The following is a 19,322-nucleotide window of genomic DNA, read 5'->3' on the forward strand; positions in this document are numbered from 1 at the left end:
AAAAATGACAAAAATGACAAAAATGACAAAAATGACAAAAATGACAAAAATGACAAAAATGACAAAAATGACAAAAATGACAAAAATGACAAAAATGACAAAAATGACAAAAATGACAAAAATGACAAAAATGACAAAAATGACAAAAATGACAAAAATGACAAAAATGACAAAAATGACAAAAATGACAAAAATGACAAAAATGACAAAAATGACAAAAATGACAAAAATGACAAAAATGACAAAAATGACAAAAATGACAAAAATGACAAAAATGACAAAAATGACAAAAATGACAAAAATGACAAAAATGACAAAAATGACAAAAATGACAAAAATGACAAAAATGACAAAAATGACAAAAATGACAAAAATGACAAAAATGACAAAAATGACAAAAATGACAAAAATGACAAAAATGACAGAAATGACAAAAATGACAAAAATGACAAAAATGACAAAAATGAAAAAAATGAAAAAAATGACAAAAATGACAAAAATGACAAAAATGACAAAAATGACAAAAATAACAAAAATGACAAAGATGACAAAAATGACAAAAATGACAAAAATGATAAAAATGACAAAAATGACAAAAATGACAAAATGACAAAAATGACAAAAATGACAAAAATGACAAAAATGACAAAAATGACAAAAATGACAAAAATGACAAAAATGACAAAAATGACAAAAATGACAAAAATGACAAAAATGACAAAAATGACAAAAATGACAAAAATGACAAAAAATGACAAAAATGACAAAAATGACAAAAATGACAAAAATGACAAAAATGACAAAGATGACAAAAATGACAAAAATAACAAAAATGACAAAAATGACAAAAATGGCAAAAATTACACAAATGACAAAAATGACAAAAATGACAAAAATGTCAAAAATGACAAAATAACAGAAATGTCAAAAATGACAAAAATTACATAAATGACAAAAATGACAAAAATGACAAAAATGACAAAAATGACAAAAATGACAAAAATGACAAAAATGACAAAAATGACAAAAATGACAAAAATGACAAAAATGACAAAAATGACAAAAATGACAAAAATGACAAAAATGACAAAAATGACAAAAATGACAAAAATGACAAAAATGACAAAAATGACAAAAATGACAAAAATGACAAAAATGACAAAAATGACAAAAATGACAAAAATGACAAAAATGACAAAAATGACAAAAATGACAAAAATGACAAAAATGACAAAAATGACAAAAATGACAAAAATGACAAAAATGACAAAAATGACAAAAATGACAAAAATGACAAAAATGACAAAAATGACAAAAATGACAAAAATGATAAAAATGACAAAAATGACAAAAATGACAAAAATGACAAAAATGACAAAAATGACAAAAATGACAAAAATGGCAAAAATGACAAAAATGACAAAAATGACAAAAATGACAAAAATAACAAAATTGACAAAAATGACAAAAATGACAAAAATGACAAAAATGACAAAAATGACAAAAATGACAAAAATGACAAAAATGACAAAAATGACAAAAATGACAAAAATGACAAAAATGACAAAAATGACAAAAATGACAAAAATGACAAAAATGACAAAAATGACAAAAATGACAAAAATGACAAAAATGACAAAAATGACAAAAATGACAAAAATTATAAAAATGACAAAAATGACAAAAATGACAAAAATGACAAACATGACAAACATGACAAACATGACAAACATGACAAAAATGACAAAAATGACAAAAATGACAAACATGACAAACATGACAAAAATGACGAAAATGACAAAAATGACAAAAATGACAAAAATTAACAAAAATGACAAAAATGGCAAAAATGACAAAAATTGACAAAAATGACAAAAATGACAAAAATTAACAAAAATGACAAAAATGACAAAAATGACAAAAATGACAAAAATGACAAAAATGACAAAAATGACAAAAATGACAAAAATGACAAAAATGACAAAAATGACAAAAATGACAAAAATGACAAAAATGACAAAAATGACAAAAATGACAAAAATGACAAAAATGACAAAAATGACAAAAATGACAAAAATGACAAAAATGACAAAAATGACAAAAATGACAAAAATGACAAAAATGACAAAAATGACAAAAATGACAAAAATGACAAAAATGACAAAAATGACAAAAATGACAAAAATGACAAAAATGACAAAACTGACAAAAATGACAAAAATGACAAAAATGACAAAAATGACAAAAATGACAAAAATGACAAAAATGACAAAAATGACAAAAATGACAAAAATGACAAAAATGACAAAAATGACAAAAATGACAAAAATGACAAAAATGACAAAAATGACAAAAATGACAAAAATGACAAAAATGACAAAAATGAAAAAAATGACAAAAATGACAAAAATGACAAAAATGACAAAAATGACAAAAATGACAAAAATGACAAAAATGACAAAAATGACAAAAATGTCAAAGATGACAAAAATGACAAAAATGATAAAAATGATAAAAATGACAAAAATGACAAAAATGACAAAAATGGCAAAAATTACATAAATGACAAAAATGATAAAAATGACAAAAATGACAAAAATGACAAAAATGACAAATATGACAAAAATGACAAAAATGACAAAAATGACAAAATTAACAAAAATGGCAAAAATGACACAAATGACAAAAATGACAAAAATGACAAAAATGACAGAAATGTCAAAAATTACAAAAATTTCATAAATGACAAAAATGACAAAAATGACAAAAATGACAAAAATGACAAAAATGACAAAAATGACAAAAATGACAAAAATGACAAAAATGACAAACATGACAAAAATGACAAAAATGACAAAAATGACAAAAATGACAAAAATGACAAAAATGACAAAAATGACAAAAATGACAAAAATGACAAAAATGACAAAAATGACAAAAATGACAAAAATGACAAAAATGACAAAAATGACAAAAATGACAAAAATGACAAAAATGACAAAAATGACAAATATGACAAAAATGACAAAAAAGACAAAAATGACAAAAATGACAAAAATGACAAAAATGACAAAAATGACAAAAATGACAAAAATGACAAAAATGACAAAAATGACAAAAATGACAAAAATGACAAAAATGACAAAAATGACAAAAATGACAAAAATGACAAAAATGACAAAAATGACAAAAATGACAAAAATGACAAAAATGACAAAAATGACAAAAATGACAAAAATGACAAAAATGACAAAAATGACAAAAATGACAAAAATGACAAAAATGACAAAAATGACAAAAATGACAAAACTGACAAAAATGACAAAAATGACAAAAATGACAAAAATGACAAAAATGACAAAAATGACAAAAATGACAAAAATGACAAAAATGACAAAAATGACAAAAATGACAAAAATGACAAAAATGACAAAAATGACAAAAATGACAAAAATGACAAAAATGATAAAAATGACAAAAAATGACAAAAATGACAAAAATGACAAAAATGACAAAAATGACAAAAATGACAAAAATGACAAAAATGACAAAAATGACAAAAATGACAAAAATGACAAAAATGATAAAAAAGATAAAAATGACAAAAATGACCAAAATGACAAAAATGACAAAAATGACAAAAATGACAAAAATGACAAAAATGACAAAAATGACAAAAATGACAAAAATGACAAAAATGGCAAAAATGACAAAAATTACAAGAATGACAAGAATGGCCAAAATTGTTAAATTGAAAAAAATTAAGAAAAGTAATAAAAGTTTCTTTTTATTTTTTTGTTTATTTTTAATGCTGCGGACATTTTTTTTCCGTCATCAAAAATATTGCATTTCAAGAGTGATTCATTGGTTCATTAGGCAAAGCTCCAATGATAACTCGTTTAGCACTCATAGGCTTTTTCAGAACTCACCCAATCATAAATTTGCTGATGTCCATAAATCGAGTCAGTCAATTCGAAAACAATTTTCCTCTGATTCTTATGATTTATGACGTCGTTGTCGGCAAATACCACAAACACATGAGTTTTCCTAGGCTCTTCGTTCATCCCAAAATCGGAGGGAAGCCGCCCTTTCAACAAATCGGTCTGTTCTGCAGTCCCAGAAATCCAGATAATCTTTTTCTGACAATATTTCTCCCTGGTCTCACAGGCTGCCTGGAAAGCTCGTGTGATCGCTGAGTCGTGTTAACTGGAGAAAAAAACACTAAACCGAGAAAATAAGAATGACACCGAATCCACTTTTGCTCTGCTTTCCCACGAGAGATTCGAGACGGGGAAATGTTTGGAGTAGAAAATGGAAACTTCACGCACCCACAAAAACAAGAAAATCAAATTTAGCCTGTCAATATGCGAGTGTGGATTTATCGTTTGCATCCCATCAGCAGCTGAGCGCCAGCACCAATCAGCCGGAAAAATAAGCTCTTTTTCTTATTATTTTGATGATATGGTTTCCGTCTTGGGAGAAATGTCTTATGGGAGTGTTGGATTGGTTGGGAAAACCTTTTCTCGCTCATGGTTTCGAATATTGTTTGCGGAATGTGATCTGAAAGCACCACTTCAACCCATAAGGAATGATGTGGTAGAATGTGCGTGAAATCTGCCTCCTCCTTCTTCTGCTTCCTGACCTAGCTTTGGGACCAAAATAGGAACACAATCTTTCCTAAACTTGGCCAGCAAAAGATGTTCTGCTCATTCAACCTTCCGGATGAAGCAGTATCGTCAGGAAAATAAAACCAACCACCTTCCCACTCAATTCCTACTGAAATGAAACCGTTGGAAGAGCTTCGAAAATCAACCTGTAACAGCTTATACAATTTTTGTCTCTATGAGCACATTCATGTATGGTAAGCATTGAGCCGGACGATAATGCATGGAATCTTTCGATCGAATGTTGGTAGTTTGCTGTACCACAACTATGTCTTGGGGATTTACAGTAATACTAGGGCAACACTTCAAAAGGGCTGTTTTTCCCCCTAAACAGCTTATAAAATTATTCTACTTGATGTTTAACCAATCAAATAGACTCAAGGGAAAAAAGACTTGAAACAATCGGGAAAATTCTCACGTCGATTAAATATTAACCCTTTTGAAATCTTATGTCAAGAGAAAGGATTACCATCTAACGACAGGAGGGCTATCGAGGCAGAGCTTAGCTTAGCTTTGGCAACTGTGGAACATTTTCAGCAAGAACCTTACTAGACATACCTATCCAAAGTTCGGAAACTGTAACCGACGTGATCCCACGTGGGATTTGCTTTGATCTCTGATGCCTGGCTGGTTGTTCTATTTCTAGCAATGCAAATCCAGCCACTTCACAAATTTCTGCTCTAATCCAGTTCTAAGATGACATTCTTTTTTAATCATTTTTGAATGAATCGAATCCTTGACGAATCGAATGTTGGGAGCTAATTTTACACTTGCACTATTGATTATTTAGATTTTTTTTTTAATGGAGATCATTTTACATTTTAAAAGAATTTCTGATTTTAAAGCCAGCACTCAAGAACCGTGGGAACTTAATTTTATACGGTAACCGTCAAAAATTGATAATAAAACAATTCCTGAGGTAACTATGGTAACTCACTATGGAAGATTATCATACAAGCAAGCGGCCAAAAATAATTTCAAAATGTTTAGACTTTTTCCATGGATTTTTATGTTTTATGCAATTCAAGCAAGACCGGGTAAGCGCAGATATTATTTTACTGAAATGCTAGTTAACTAAAACGCTTAATCTGAAAACTCTGCCAAAATTACTTCGATGACAAATCGTCTTAACTATAAGCTTTTTTGAGGAATTTTGGGGGAGTGAAAGATTTCACAGGTTAAAATCCGTATGTCCTGATTTAAAACGTATCCTCGTTAGCTAGATTTAATGTTATATTTTTTCCAAGAAATTTCTATTGCTAAATACACGTGCACATTCCGGGCAATTGTGAAACGTTGCTGAGATTGGAAATATTTTATGCTCGACAGATACTGGAAACTCCTCAACAAGAGCTTCGTAGCCGACATTCCAAGAAATCCGAAACAGATAACTAGCACGTGCAACGTGAACGCGCTCATCACTATCACCAACAACTGCCACCACCAAATTTATATTTGCATGAATGCATGACAAAAATGTTTCCTTTTTGTTTCAACCAACATCTTGGATATCTAGCTCTAGTTTGCTACCTTCATCCCCCCATTCTGAGCGACTGTCATCCGCTGTTTTGCTTTTGTTTTTCGTTTCCTGGCACCGAAAAATTTGTAAATAAAAATAGCATCAAGCAAAAGGCAACGAAGCCAAACATTCCAGAGTTGTTCCCTCGTTAAAATATATTCTCAAATTTCTTTCCATCCAACCACCCACTGAACCCAACTTGCTACACGTGAATAAATTCGGATACACCTGCATAGTTCGCCCACTACAAGGAGGAAATGTACCTGCAAGCTCAGCGAGTGTTCAACGTTTCGGCCGATCGGCACTACCGGTTGCTTCATGCGGCCAACGAGGAAAAACCCAAAATCATCGTCCTCACCGTGGTGGTCCAGGAAGCGGAAGGACTCGAAGCCAAGGATGCTAACGGTGAGTCACCTTTATTCATACAAGTTTGACTGTTTTTAAAAACAAAATTTTGAGCTAAGAGTTGAAAGTTCAAATTTTAAAATAACAATGGAATATTTGAAATTAAGATTCAAGATTCAGATACAAGCTTCAGATTCAGGATTCGGATTCAAGATTCAGATTCAAAATTCAGATTCAAGATTCAGATTCAAGATTCAGATTCAAGATTCAGATTCAAGATTCAGATTCAAGATTCAGATTCAAGATTCAGATTCAAGATTCAGATTCAAGATTCAGATTCAAGATTCAGATTCAAGATTCAGATTCAAGATTCAGATTCAAGATTCAGATTCAAAAAACTCAAACTCAAATTGCACCCAATGCAAGTGTAATCAAACTCTCATTAAGAGAAATCCCTTCCTGTACATCGAACAAAACTTCCAAATCCTTGGTCTTAGCTAAAATTTAAACAGTTTTCAAAACTTTACACATCGCGTTTCCACATTTGCAATGGGGCGTGAAAATCACCCCATAGCTCCAGATGGCGCTCATGGTCTGGTGCAACAGTTTTCCGGAAACTGCATCCAACACGCCGGACAAGACACGTTGCTCTGTGTGTGCTTGGGTGGGTGTGGGCGCTTTAGATGTGCTTTTATGACTGTGAGGGGGTGGTTCGCTCGTTTGTTCATTCGTATAAATGTGGTTAGGCCCCAGCGGCATCCAACAAACGAACACTCTTACTTATTGCATTGCAAATATAATGCTCTCGTTAGTTCCTGGCGGAAGTGCAGCAAGGCGGCGGCAGCAGCAGCAACTGACACCAATTCCGTTCGCTAATATGCAAACAAACAGATGTTTGCGGGCTAGTCGAGAGAAAATGATCATTGGTGGCGGAAATGCTTTGGCATGCTAAACTGTTTCTTTCCTTTTGTTTGGCGAGGAGAGATAGGTTCTTCGGAATACCCAATTAGATCGTTTGGTTGTTCAGGAACAGATAGCATTAAGTGGGTGGTTGAAATATTGCAAGCAAGATAATGTAAACAGACTATTATGGTCTAAGAGAACCATAAACAGCATTAGATTGTTGACTATATAAAACCAAAAACGTTTAAAAAGTAAGTCTCAAAACAGTGATCTGAGCAATTGAATTCCAAAATTGTCATCTAAATAAAATAACATAGAAACAAAAATTGATGATGGTCTTTTAGTCAGAAAACACTTTTTGTCATATAGTTAGGCGGTCTGCTTTCAGTTATTCATAATAACAATAGGCATTTAGCCATAGTTACGATCAAAGGCTCCACTCTGATGATTGGTTCGAACTTTACGACCATTTAAGAGAATCTCCTTATAATTTTTAATTACTCAGATATAGCAGTTTTAAAAGCATTAAACTATTTATGAGTTTTCAAGTCAATAATAATGGATTTCCGAGGTAATTATGCATATTTATTTTGAATTTTGACCATTCCCTCTGGCATCGCAAATATCTCTAAGTCACGTAAATTTAAAAAATCTGAAAAAAAAACAAGATCGTCCTTCTAGTTACTAACACAATGATACAAAAATTTTACACATCCAAATCCTAGGAATGTAGTTATCGCCTGAATAAAGTGCCCGGATACTGAATGATCATAACCTTAGATATTTTTCACTCAACACTTTACGCACAGAAAGAACAAACAGAACACTTGTGTTTTATTCTTCATAAATTGCTCTAGAAGCTAGGCAATGTCGTAAGAGTGCACTGCATTCGGATAAACGATTTCCAATCATGATAGCCTTAACTCAAAGATACCGTCACTTCAAGATAAAGAAGAAGGATTTGCCACGAACAATCCCATGAACAATCCCATATGGGCGATGGAAGCGAAAAGTTATTCTTTCTCTCCTTTAGAAAAACCCTTTATAAAAATCAAAAGTTGGGTGAGATTTTAGCTGCATCCCACATGCACTAGTGGAAAACCATCACCCAAATTCTTCAGCGCTTCCATCGCCTATTCTTTTATATGGACCTTCGATGTTGGCGATGTTTTGCTTGCATAGAATAAAGATGCTGCTATGTGCACAATAAACTCTTATTCTTTCTGAATCTTTCCATACCGCTTTTTGCCATAAAAAGTGTTTCTGATAAAATTTTCAACGTATTTAAAAATGTGCCTCTTTTTCGGTGGTTTTTATGCTATATTTTTGTCATTTCAACCGAATTCACTCGATTTTTTTTCCGAAAGTTCAAGAATTCGAAAAAAGTGACTTAAAAATGTAAAAAATCATTTAAAACAGCTTGTCTGCGCCCTATAGCTGCACAGGCAAATTTTATGTCGTGCCTAATGTTGTCCGATTTTTTCTAATGGTTGAACATTTTTAAAACCTTCTTAAGGCGCAGCCACCATGTGGTCAAAGAGGCTGATATTTTTACGGAAGCTTATTATGAGATCATCTAGTTCGAATTATATCCAATTTGAAGACGGCCCTTTTAAGGGGGGTCTTTCATATAAACCGTCCCATGCACAATGGGAAAATTCGGACACAAAATCGAAAAAATACACGAAGCTGCCGGTTTGAAAGTCTGAAATAGCATTTATCACACGTTAAATTTCCTCAAAAACTCAAAACTGCCGCTGAATTTAACAAGAACCATCTGAGTGAAGTGTTATTTGACTTTATTTAACCAGTATTGAGCTTTTTCCTAATATGTCCTTCCAGCATAAAAACTCCATAGAAGAAATTGAAAGGTATTGAAAACTTTTTTTTAGTGCCTATTTACAAGTGAAAGGGTAAAAGGACGCGATCTGATTTGCCCCGTTTTACTCCTATGAAGAAAATGTGATTTTGTAAAATGTAATTGTTTAAAAAATCACTTGGATGTCGATCGATTTTTAATTAATGGATATCAATTTAAATCTTCAAAATGGATTCAACCACGCTTAAAGTTTCAGAACTTTCGTCTGATTTATTGAATATATCTTTTTAAAAAGTTCATGTATTATGAATATCTTTTTCATGAACGTGGGATTATTTGTAATGAATGTAACCTCTGTAGCATTTCATAAATCTTCAAAAAACATTCCTTTCACATTACAATCTATCCTAACAACTTTTCGAATGAAACACTGTTTTGATCAAAATAATTATCACGAAGTTATGGCTAGTTATTTTTCTAAATAATAAGAGCCAAATTAAGCTTCACTCAAATGTTTCCGGTATAGCTCGACGGCAGATTTGAAATTCTGAGAAAATTGTACTTGATTAGTAATATTTCGTGGTTTTCAAACCCTCAACTTTGATTTTTTTTTGGGATTTAGGGTCGATGTTTTCCTCCTGTACAATGTTTTTTTTTTTTTTTATTCTAATGTATTTCAATCTAAAGGTTTTTTTCACAAATTTACATTTACATTTTACAAACAACGTTAAACAATTTCACAATGATTATTGAAATCTATAAGCTTTAAAAATTAATATGTTTTATTTCATTTTCTTCACTGCCGCTGCCCTTCCTCGAGTCTGTCGTCCACTGTACTCGTTTGGGTTAATTTCTGAATTCAACGCCATGGCTGGAACCGATGTTTCCTTAATCTTTGGTTTTATTTTTTTCCTCATTTCTCTTCCAGAAGCCGAACTGGGGCTTGAGATAGCTCGTTTCAAGTTCACACTTTCCAGATCCATTTTATTTACATCGTCATCATCATCATCTTTATCGTCAGCATCACTAGTGTCATCGTCATTATCGAGTTTGTCGTCGTCAAGGTCGTCTTCGTCGTCGTGTTTGCTACCATCGTCCAATAACCCCTCTATTTCTTCTTCGCTGCTCATTGTTTCTTCCGACACTTTCTGTTCTGTGGCAGCCGAAGACTGCGCGATCCCACTGAGTGGAGCTGTGGATCTACCGGTCGATTTCAACGACTTTTTCTTGTTTGCTGTCAATGTTCCGATGCTTGGTGTAGCCCCATTTGTCGCATTCTTAAGAACTTTGCTGTACGATGTGCTTGTTTTAGGTGATTCAGCGAACACTGCACTTATGCCTCCCGCTTTGATGCTTGCCAGATTTGGACATTCTGCCTTAAGATGACCTTCCGTTTTGCAAAAGAAACATCGAGTTTTCAAACCTTCGTAAAACAGTCTGACCTTGAAATGAGCGATAAAAAGGTTCGCTGGTAGTTTCTTGGCGATTTCCAAGTAAACGCCACGAATGCCGCTAAACACGGGGAAACTTGAATTTGCCGCAAATTTTTCTCGCACGTGCTGTTTAATCTTTCCCAATTGTCCCAAAACTGCTGCGATCTCATTGTCGTTAATTTCGGGAGGCAGATTAAAGATTCGGACATACCGAGAAATGCTGCTTGCTACAAATAATTTCACTCTAGTCCTGGAGCCATCTTCATACACAAACTGATACTCTTCGTCCATTTTCTTTGTGAAGCTTTCAAATGTTGCTTCGTTGATAAATTTCAGAAAAAAACAGCGTTCAAACTCATCCTTAAATATTGAGTGCACTAATGATGGATCTATCTTCAACGTGCTCCCGATAAAACCGAAAATGTCGAAATAGGCCGGAGGTTTAGCTGACACACCGAAAGCAATCTGAACCGTGTTCTTCCTTGTAGAATCCATATCGACACTTCGAAACAAAACGAAGGTTAAATCTCACTGGTCAAGAGCTCATTTCAAAACAACTGATCGCGCCAACGTCCGAGCGTAAACTGTTTTCCTCCTGTACAATGTTTGGACAGTATTATTATCAAAAGCTAGGGGTAGCGAGGGATTTGTAGTCTCAAAAGTTGAGAAACAGAATTTTTTAGAAAAAATATTTAGATCCTTCGCATAAAATGTTTAGTGAATGGTCGATATAGGATTTTAAAATAAATCTGATAAAACAGTAGTCCCTCAACGCCAAAGGTATGGAAATTTGTATGGAAGAAGAATTTTTTTCATATAAAATCATCCAGAAAATTCATATATACTTCAAATAAAGTTTGTCTTTTATAAAATATTGTGTTAATCTATTTTTAAGCTTCATTTTTTGCCAACATGATTGGAAGCAAAGTATTTCACGAAAAAAGTTATGACCATTTCAAAATAAAAAAAATCGGAATCTATTGATAAGAATTGTAAAATTGCGGGCTTTGCTTGCTTGAACTTTCAATAATTTCCTGATATTTTTTTGCGAAGCTTCCAAAAATCAACAAACGCATTAACTATTCAAAGCAGTTAATTGCAATTTTTTATTTTCACCCTACGGTTAAAACGCTTTCAAATTAGCAATCAAAAACAATGCTTTAAATTATAATTTTGTTTTTTTTTTTTTTGTATGCCGGCGAATATTTTTTCTGGGAAACAAGTTAGGATCGGTTTTTGTTCACATGAAGTGTATTGCAACAACCAAAAAATATTTCAAAATTAAGTTTTTTAAACTTTCAGTACATCTCTGTAGAATTTCGGAGAAAAATTTTCATTACCCGTACAAATCAAAACACTTTGCGCTTATTCAGGAATAATTTATTGAGTCCTGATTTTTTTTCAAAAATTTAAATGCTATTTTTGGTAGCAAAAACAACCAAACAAAGTTTTTAGCGGTATACAAATTTATAATTTTGAAATGTCCATACAAATCTTGTAGCGGACTTATGTACAACAATGGGGCCGGAGGAGATTGAGTGGACCAATTGTTGCACGATCCGATATTTTCTCTTGTAATGTATGGATCGTATTTTTTTCCAAAATCATGACGTGAAAATTGTCCAACTAACGTTTCGTAAAGAAAACCGATACGAAAAATGTTTTGTTGGAAGGTAAATCCTTATTTGCCGTAAAAAGAATCTTAGGGTTTTGTTTAACAATTGGCAAATATCGTAAAATGCCTCAATTCATCAGTAAACATTCCAATTAACATTATTCAGTATTATTTTTAGGGAAAAGTTGAAAATCAGCTGAAATATTGACAATTAAATTCATTCCGTACAACAATGGGTAAGGGGACAACGATTGGCAAATCACACTATTTACCGAAACAATCAGCGTTTTTCAAAACCACAATTATGGGTCAAAATTGTAGCCCGTAACCATTTTTAGTCAAATTGCTCACAATTATTAGTCACATAGAAGTCCTTGGAAACACTCAAATATCAACATGGAAATCATCGCGTTTCTGGAAAACATTCAGGGGCATTCTTTGATTGTATAAATTCAAGGGGCATTTGGGTCGAGCTATAGCAACCAAGAAATGTTTTACTTTGCTAGCAAAAAAGTGACCCATGATTGTATGAAATTTGGTAGATGTTGTAACAATTATGGGTTAATTTTATTTTGCAAATAATTTTAAAATTTCGCGTTTTATTCGCTCAGTGTCATTTGGGAAACGTGAACACGTCTTTTTTACTTTTATGAGACCTATTTATTTTGTTGGAATTTTTAAAATACCCGCATAAGGGGCTTAACGGTTTAAGATGTCAACCTTATAGCATTGGAAATTTTAGCGATAATTCAACACGATTAGTTTAACGTATGAAAAAAACTATTCTAACAGCAATTTTACTTTTATCAAGCGCACACATAATATTTTTAATGCATTTTTATGGTATTATCGGTAAACTAAAAATAGTAGTATGAAAAAATTTCAATTAGTTTATCAGCAGGTAGGTATCAGCAGTTCAAATAGCCGGTGACTAATATTTGTGTGTAACCCATGATTGTGGGGGGACTGCACTTGTTAACAGTAATCGTACCAAAGGGGGACATATGTTGTTCATGATATTGAGTTCTTTTTTATCTCCAAATTATGATTAAGATTATAAAGCATCACTTCGATATAAAAATTTATGAATTTTTAAAGATTTTTATGCTTTTGTTTAAAGTTGTTTTGAGCTGAGAATAAAAAATCCTATTTTTGATTTTGTGTTAAAGTTGTCGTTCATGATTGTTTCATAGAAGGTGTATAAAATGTCCTAGAAAATATCTTAATACATCATAACGTTCCAAAAAAAATTGGAGATTCCATTCCAACATAAAAAATTTGGTTGTCGCTGACTTGAAAAATGGACTTTTTCTGGTTTTTTGGGGATTTAAACCTCTGTGGCGCCGGGGGTCAATTGACCCCAAACACTTTTTCCACTAAAAGTCTCTTGTTTCTCAACCGGTTTTAACAAAATTTATACTTTCGGAAAGCTTGTAGCGTGACTCAAATATGATTCTCAATCTTTTTTTTTCGTTTATTAAAAGACCCTTTGTTTTACAGACAAGACAATATTCAGCAACTATAATTATTTGTTTAAATTATTCAAAGTCTAAAAAAACATGCTTTGGGAAAAAGGCTTTGAGTCAGTTAATCAGTGCTCGAAGAAAAAATCACAAAGGGCCTGAGAAAACACATATGAAAATATTTTTCTAAACGTTATAAGATCATGGCCACAAAAAAATGTGCAAAAGTGGTGTAAAACCGTCCTATTCGATGAATCAACCACCAAAGCTGATCCAGTCATATTAGAAAATTTTAGATGTGTGAATTAGTAAGTTGACGTAAATAATTTGTGACATTTTGGCATCTTTAGATTTCTACCCGATCAGAAGGAAAAAACAAAATTATATCAAAATGAGATATTTTGAAACTTATTTTTTTCTATCCAAATGAGTTATAATTCAGTACTCGTAAGATGTGAAAATATCTAAAATTATATAAAAAAAATCTATGTGATCATAGCTAAATAGCAAGATAATATCTCGTTCATTTAGCATAGTTTGATATTAGGCAGAACAAATCTTATCAAAATTATAACTTATCAAGGTATGAATGAAAATTTTCTAGTGGAATGTCAGTAACCCACACTATTTGCTAAAACCATGCTCCATTTTTTGTTTCCCAAAAATTGGATTCAATTTTAGGAATCAGTTGAGCGAGACTCATTAAAGTACGTTGTACGTATATCAAAATAAGATATTATCATTTTATTTTAGGACAATCCGAAAAAAATCTTTATCATTGAAAATGAGCTCAACCCCATTCAAGTCTGACAATCATAATAAGATATAATTCAGATTGGAGAAACTTAAAATCGAAAATTTTAAGTATGAGAGAGTGGTGAATCATGGGCCACTTTTTTTCGTTGTTCCATAACTTCTTTATTATAAAAGATAAAATGAAAATAAAAAATTGCATAATTTTCTATATTTTCAAGGTGTCATAAGTTTTTTTTTTAAATTTTTAAAAGTTATTTTCCCCAAATTCTGACTGTTTGAAAAAAAGGAATATTTTTTGGATTTAGAAAAAATGGTGGGGAATCGTGGTCCACCAAATCCAAATTGACCAAATAACATGCAAAGTATATGAGTTGACCCAAAACTGTGATTTGCTAATTCATTTCGTTATTTTAAAGCAATTTCAGATGATGAAATAAAAAAGAGAGCTGTTTATGATCGCATAGATTCCAAAACCTGGCTCGCGAACGTTTTGGCAAAATTTCTTATATGTGATGGACAAAATATTTTTCATAACTCTTCATTTGGCATAAGAAAACTTTACTGATAGGTTAAACGTATTTTGAGTTCTGAATGTGTATAAAATCATAAAAATATAGGTGATTCAAGATTTCCCACGATTCCCCACAAGGTATGATTTGCAAATTGGTTGCGTTTGTGTGACTTATTGATGTTTCATCAAAAATTCCTTTTCCATGTGAAAGATCATGAAAAAACTAAGATCATAAGCGTATGAGCATATTTTTGTTATGCACTTTAGGTTCCCCATCGATGAAATTAGCGGGTGATTTTTAAATTATGTAAGCAAATTTTTCTAACATTTTTTAGCTTGATAAATAAAAGAAGCATATGATGCGTATTTCAGTCAACAAAATATAGGAACATATGCTCACGCAAAGCGACGACGATGACAGTTGGTTTGAGATTTTTATCTCAACACACATCTGAAATATTAAAAGTGGCCCACGTTTCCCCATGGCCCACGATTCCCCACTCTCCCCTACTTAATTATAACTGAATCAGATGTAAATATCTTGGTGAGATACGATTGAGTTAATATTTTGATATGCTCTCCTGATCGGGTAAAACACGAAATACAGAATTTTTACCACTATTCCAAGGTTTTTCGGACTTTTTATCAATCTGCATTTTCTGAGACTATTCTAGCAAATAAATTCGGCTTTTAGCTGGATGTTGAGTTTGTTAACGCAAGGTTATTGCAGTACAATTATGTGCATGCATTGGGAATGCGGTGCTTGATTAAAAATATGATAAGAACAACAGTGTAGTTGTTTCTGAATTTTGAAAAGTCAGCATAAATTCTTGCTTGGCAGACGGGCGCAGTTGGTGGTGGTATAATCTCAAAGCCATTTCGTACACGAAGACGGGTGAAAGGAAACGAAAAAACACACAAGCATTACAGCAAAATTTCTGGATAAACTTTCAGAAAAATATGTATCATATTTTTCACCGCCAATGTAATTACATAACTAGAACCGGTATGCAATTTCCTTTCTTCAGCATTGCCTAAATCTTTTGTTAACATACTCAAAATCCAGTACAAAACCGTGTATAGGTGTTAGGAAATTTCTAAAAACAGCTACCTTCTGTTAGCTGTCAAAAACTCTGTTTTCATGTTTTATTAATCTAAAGATGCCAAAATGTCTCCAATTATGAAAACTTTCTAATTTACTTAAAAAAAAAATTGTACTATGACTGGATAAACTTTGGTAGTTGATTGATTGAAAAATGCGGGTTTTACCTCTCTTTTTACATTATTTGGCCATGATCTTAAAAAAATGAAACAAAATATATCCATATGTTCAAGGTGTTGAGGTCATTTGACCCGTGGAGGTGTCGGTATGTTTAGTGTTAATCGATTTATGAAGAGACGTGAGTTGATCCCCCGATTTGTGTGGGGAGCGCAAAGGATTTTTTTATTGAAGCCTTTACTTTAGTTTTGAAAACTAGCCTAAAGAGATCACATAATCTGAAAATATGTGACTTGCTACTATGCTACGTTTGAGACATCCCTCAAAGTTCTTATGATTTAAACTAAGCGCATTTGAAACGCAGTAATGCATGTTTATGTAGGTATTTAACGTTCACATATCTCACGATGTATTTCGGTAACTTTCCTCTGAACAGTGGAACGATCATACGTTGGAAGGGGATCAGCAAAAGCATAGTCGTAGTTCATGCTCCGAACTTCACGATAATCCAGTGCGTTCTTAAAGTCCTCCACAAAGGAGCTGTTCAGCAAGCAAAGATAGTACTCTAACGTTTGCAGATGTGCTTCCAGCGATGGGTTCGAACAGTTGTAAAGTTGTTTTTCGATTAGATCGTCCAAGTGATACACGCCTATTTGATGAAAATCTCGTGCGATTTCGTTGACCTGTAATGTTTTCTTAAGAAGATAAATTGAATCTTTACAATTAAGTTGTTATTCTTACATCAAGATTCCCAGAACGATTAATGTATCTGAGTCCTAAGAAGATGCAATGCATAAGACGGGGAAACTGTTCGTCCTGAAGGATGCTGTAGTTGCGTGCATCACACGTCAGCTTCAAATTGTGGCTGTAGTATCTCTGCTCACAAAACTGAAAAATAGATTGGTTGGGTTGTTTGATTGTATAGTTCTGAAATAAGATTTTCCAATCAATTGTGTTGTTGCATGAAAAACATTTCCACTCCGAAGCCACCTCATAAGCATGACTAGAGAGCTCTTTATCCAAGAAATAAATCGTTCTGAATGCATCTTTGTGGGGCGAAATAATTCTGGTGTAGATCTCGTAAGGTTCCTCAGAATCTGCACCCATGTTGGCTCTATTCCAATCATCCGATGGAAATTCCATACTCTTGTTTGTGTACATCATGAAAAATTCGTATTGGTAGTAGAGATATTCGATCTGCAAATGGTGATTAAGCCATTACTCATCGATAAAGATGTTGCTGCTGTTCAACCAACCTTGAACTTTTCCCCAAACAGTTGAAGCTTTCTCAGAAGGCAATCGACGAAACGTTGTGTATCTGCGTCTCCCTCTTCCAGTTCCCAGCTGAGCCACCGATCGATTCTTCTCTTCCTAAGTCCATCTTTCCCATCGCCAGCTGCATTATCCTCGATGCAGCGGGTAAACTCGAAAGCCGTTTCCTCCGGATCGAACGTTTCTCCGAGCGTAAAATCCGATTTTCCTAAATGCTGCAAATCGATCCATATGAAACATTAACCCAACAAACGTCGAAGGACGCCAAATGTAATCTTACCGTCTGCAGTGATAGGCAAAAAAGAATGACGACGACGACGATTGCTCGGAACTGGGACTGCTGCATTGCCACTGACTGACACTACACAATTCACTCTGGGACCGAAGTTCGCGTATTGATTGATGACCGTAAATGCGATTGCAGACGCGAATAGCGAAAGGATGGATGGAAAGTTTACAATCGATACCCAATGCCCAATCCCAAGTGAGTGATAGTGTAATAATTTGCCTCATACTAATCTGTTTCGAAGAGTAGGGCAAACCGACTGGCACGCGTCATCGAATCCGTTGTGATTTGTGTGCGCTGATGAATGGACGTAAATAACTAGTTAGAATAGTAACGCGTTATCAAACCTAATCGAGGGATGCTGTCAGAATCAATCATATCGCGAGCATTGAAAAGTTCGTTTCGTAAGGAGATAATATGGAGCTAAGCTCGTAGAAGTTACTCGATCGTGATTGTATAATTGAAAATTTACTACTACTACGCAAAATAAAATTGAAACAAAATTATTGTCGTGTTTGGAATTACAAAAACTTAAAGTGTGTGATCCCAAATTAAATATTGTAATTTGAAGGTAATTTTTGGTTGAATATCAATTAGGTAAATTTTTGTAAAGACCTAATAAATTTTTCTCTCGAAAATCATTGACAGTAATGACAAAAATGACAAAAATGACAAAAATGACAAAAATGACAAAAATGACAAAAATGACAAAAATGACAAAAATGACAAAAATGACAAAAATGACAAAAATGACAAAAATGACAAAAATGACAAAAATGACAAAAATGACAAAAATGACAAAAATGACAAAAATGACAAAAATGACAAAAATGACAAAAATGACAAAAATGACAAAAATGACAAAAATGACAAAAATGACAAAAATGACAAAAATGACAAAAATGACAAAAATGACAAAAATGACAAAAATGACAAAAATGACAAAAATGACAAAAATGACAAAAATGACAAAAATGACAAAAATGACAAAAATGACAAAAATGACAAAAATGACAAAAATGACAAAAATGACAAAAATGACAAAAATGACAAAAATGACAAAAATGACAAAAATGACAAAAATGACAAAAATGACAAAAATGACAAAAATGACAAAAATGACAAAAATGACAAAAATGACAAAAATGACAAAAATGACATAAACGACAGAAACGACAGAAACGACAAAAATGACAAAAATGACAAAAATGACAAAAATGACAAAAATGACAAAAATGACAAAAATGACAAAAATGACAAAAATGACAAAAATGACAAAAATGACAAAAATGACAAAAATGACAAAAATGACAAAAATGACAAAAATGACAAAAATGACAAAAATGACAAAAATGACAAAAATGACAAAAATGACAAAAATGACAAAAATGACAAAAATGACAAAAATGACAAAAATGACAAAAATGACAAAAATGACAAAAATGACAAAAATGACAAAAATGACAAAAATGACAAAAATGACAAAAATGACAAAAATGACAAAAATGACAAAAATG

The 19,322-nt window shown here is 32.5% G+C and overlaps 2 protein-coding genes across 7 annotated transcripts in view; one reads left to right on the forward strand and one right to left on the reverse strand.

Moving 5' to 3' along the window:
* The window catches only part of LOC129758123 (BAI1-associated protein 3), a 409,115-nt gene that overhangs the window by 217,160 nt on the left and 172,633 nt on the right, over positions 1–19,322 (forward strand). For all 5 annotated transcript variants that reach the window (XM_055755572.1, XM_055755575.1, XM_055755576.1 and 2 more), the window contains one exon: positions 6,420–6,588. In XM_055755572.1, coding sequence (XP_055611547.1) covers positions 6,420–6,588 — 169 coding nt within the window. The remainder of the gene's footprint in view (positions 1–6,419; positions 6,589–19,322) is intronic.
* Positions 16,430–18,028, reverse strand: LOC129758126 (37 kDa salivary gland allergen Aed a 2-like). 2 transcript variants are annotated; one of them, XM_055755579.1, is made up of 5 exons: positions 17,800–18,028; positions 17,504–17,734; positions 17,238–17,444; positions 16,989–17,174; positions 16,430–16,930 (listed from the first exon to the last, which is right to left on the reverse strand). In XM_055755579.1, the coding sequence occupies exons 1-5, from the start codon at positions 17,863–17,865 to the stop codon at positions 16,634–16,636; spliced, it is 987 nt and encodes a 328-aa protein (XP_055611554.1). In that variant the 5' UTR covers positions 17,866–18,028; the 3' UTR covers positions 16,430–16,633. The 2 variants fall into 2 exon arrangements, with proteins under 2 accessions (XP_055611554.1, XP_055611553.1); XM_055755578.1 differs by having other exon boundaries at positions 16,989–17,444; positions 17,800–18,021.

Source organism: Uranotaenia lowii, chromosome 3, assembly GCF_029784155.1.
Source record: "Uranotaenia lowii strain MFRU-FL chromosome 3, ASM2978415v1, whole genome shotgun sequence".
NCBI lineage: Eukaryota > Metazoa > Arthropoda > Insecta > Diptera > Culicidae > Uranotaenia > Uranotaenia lowii.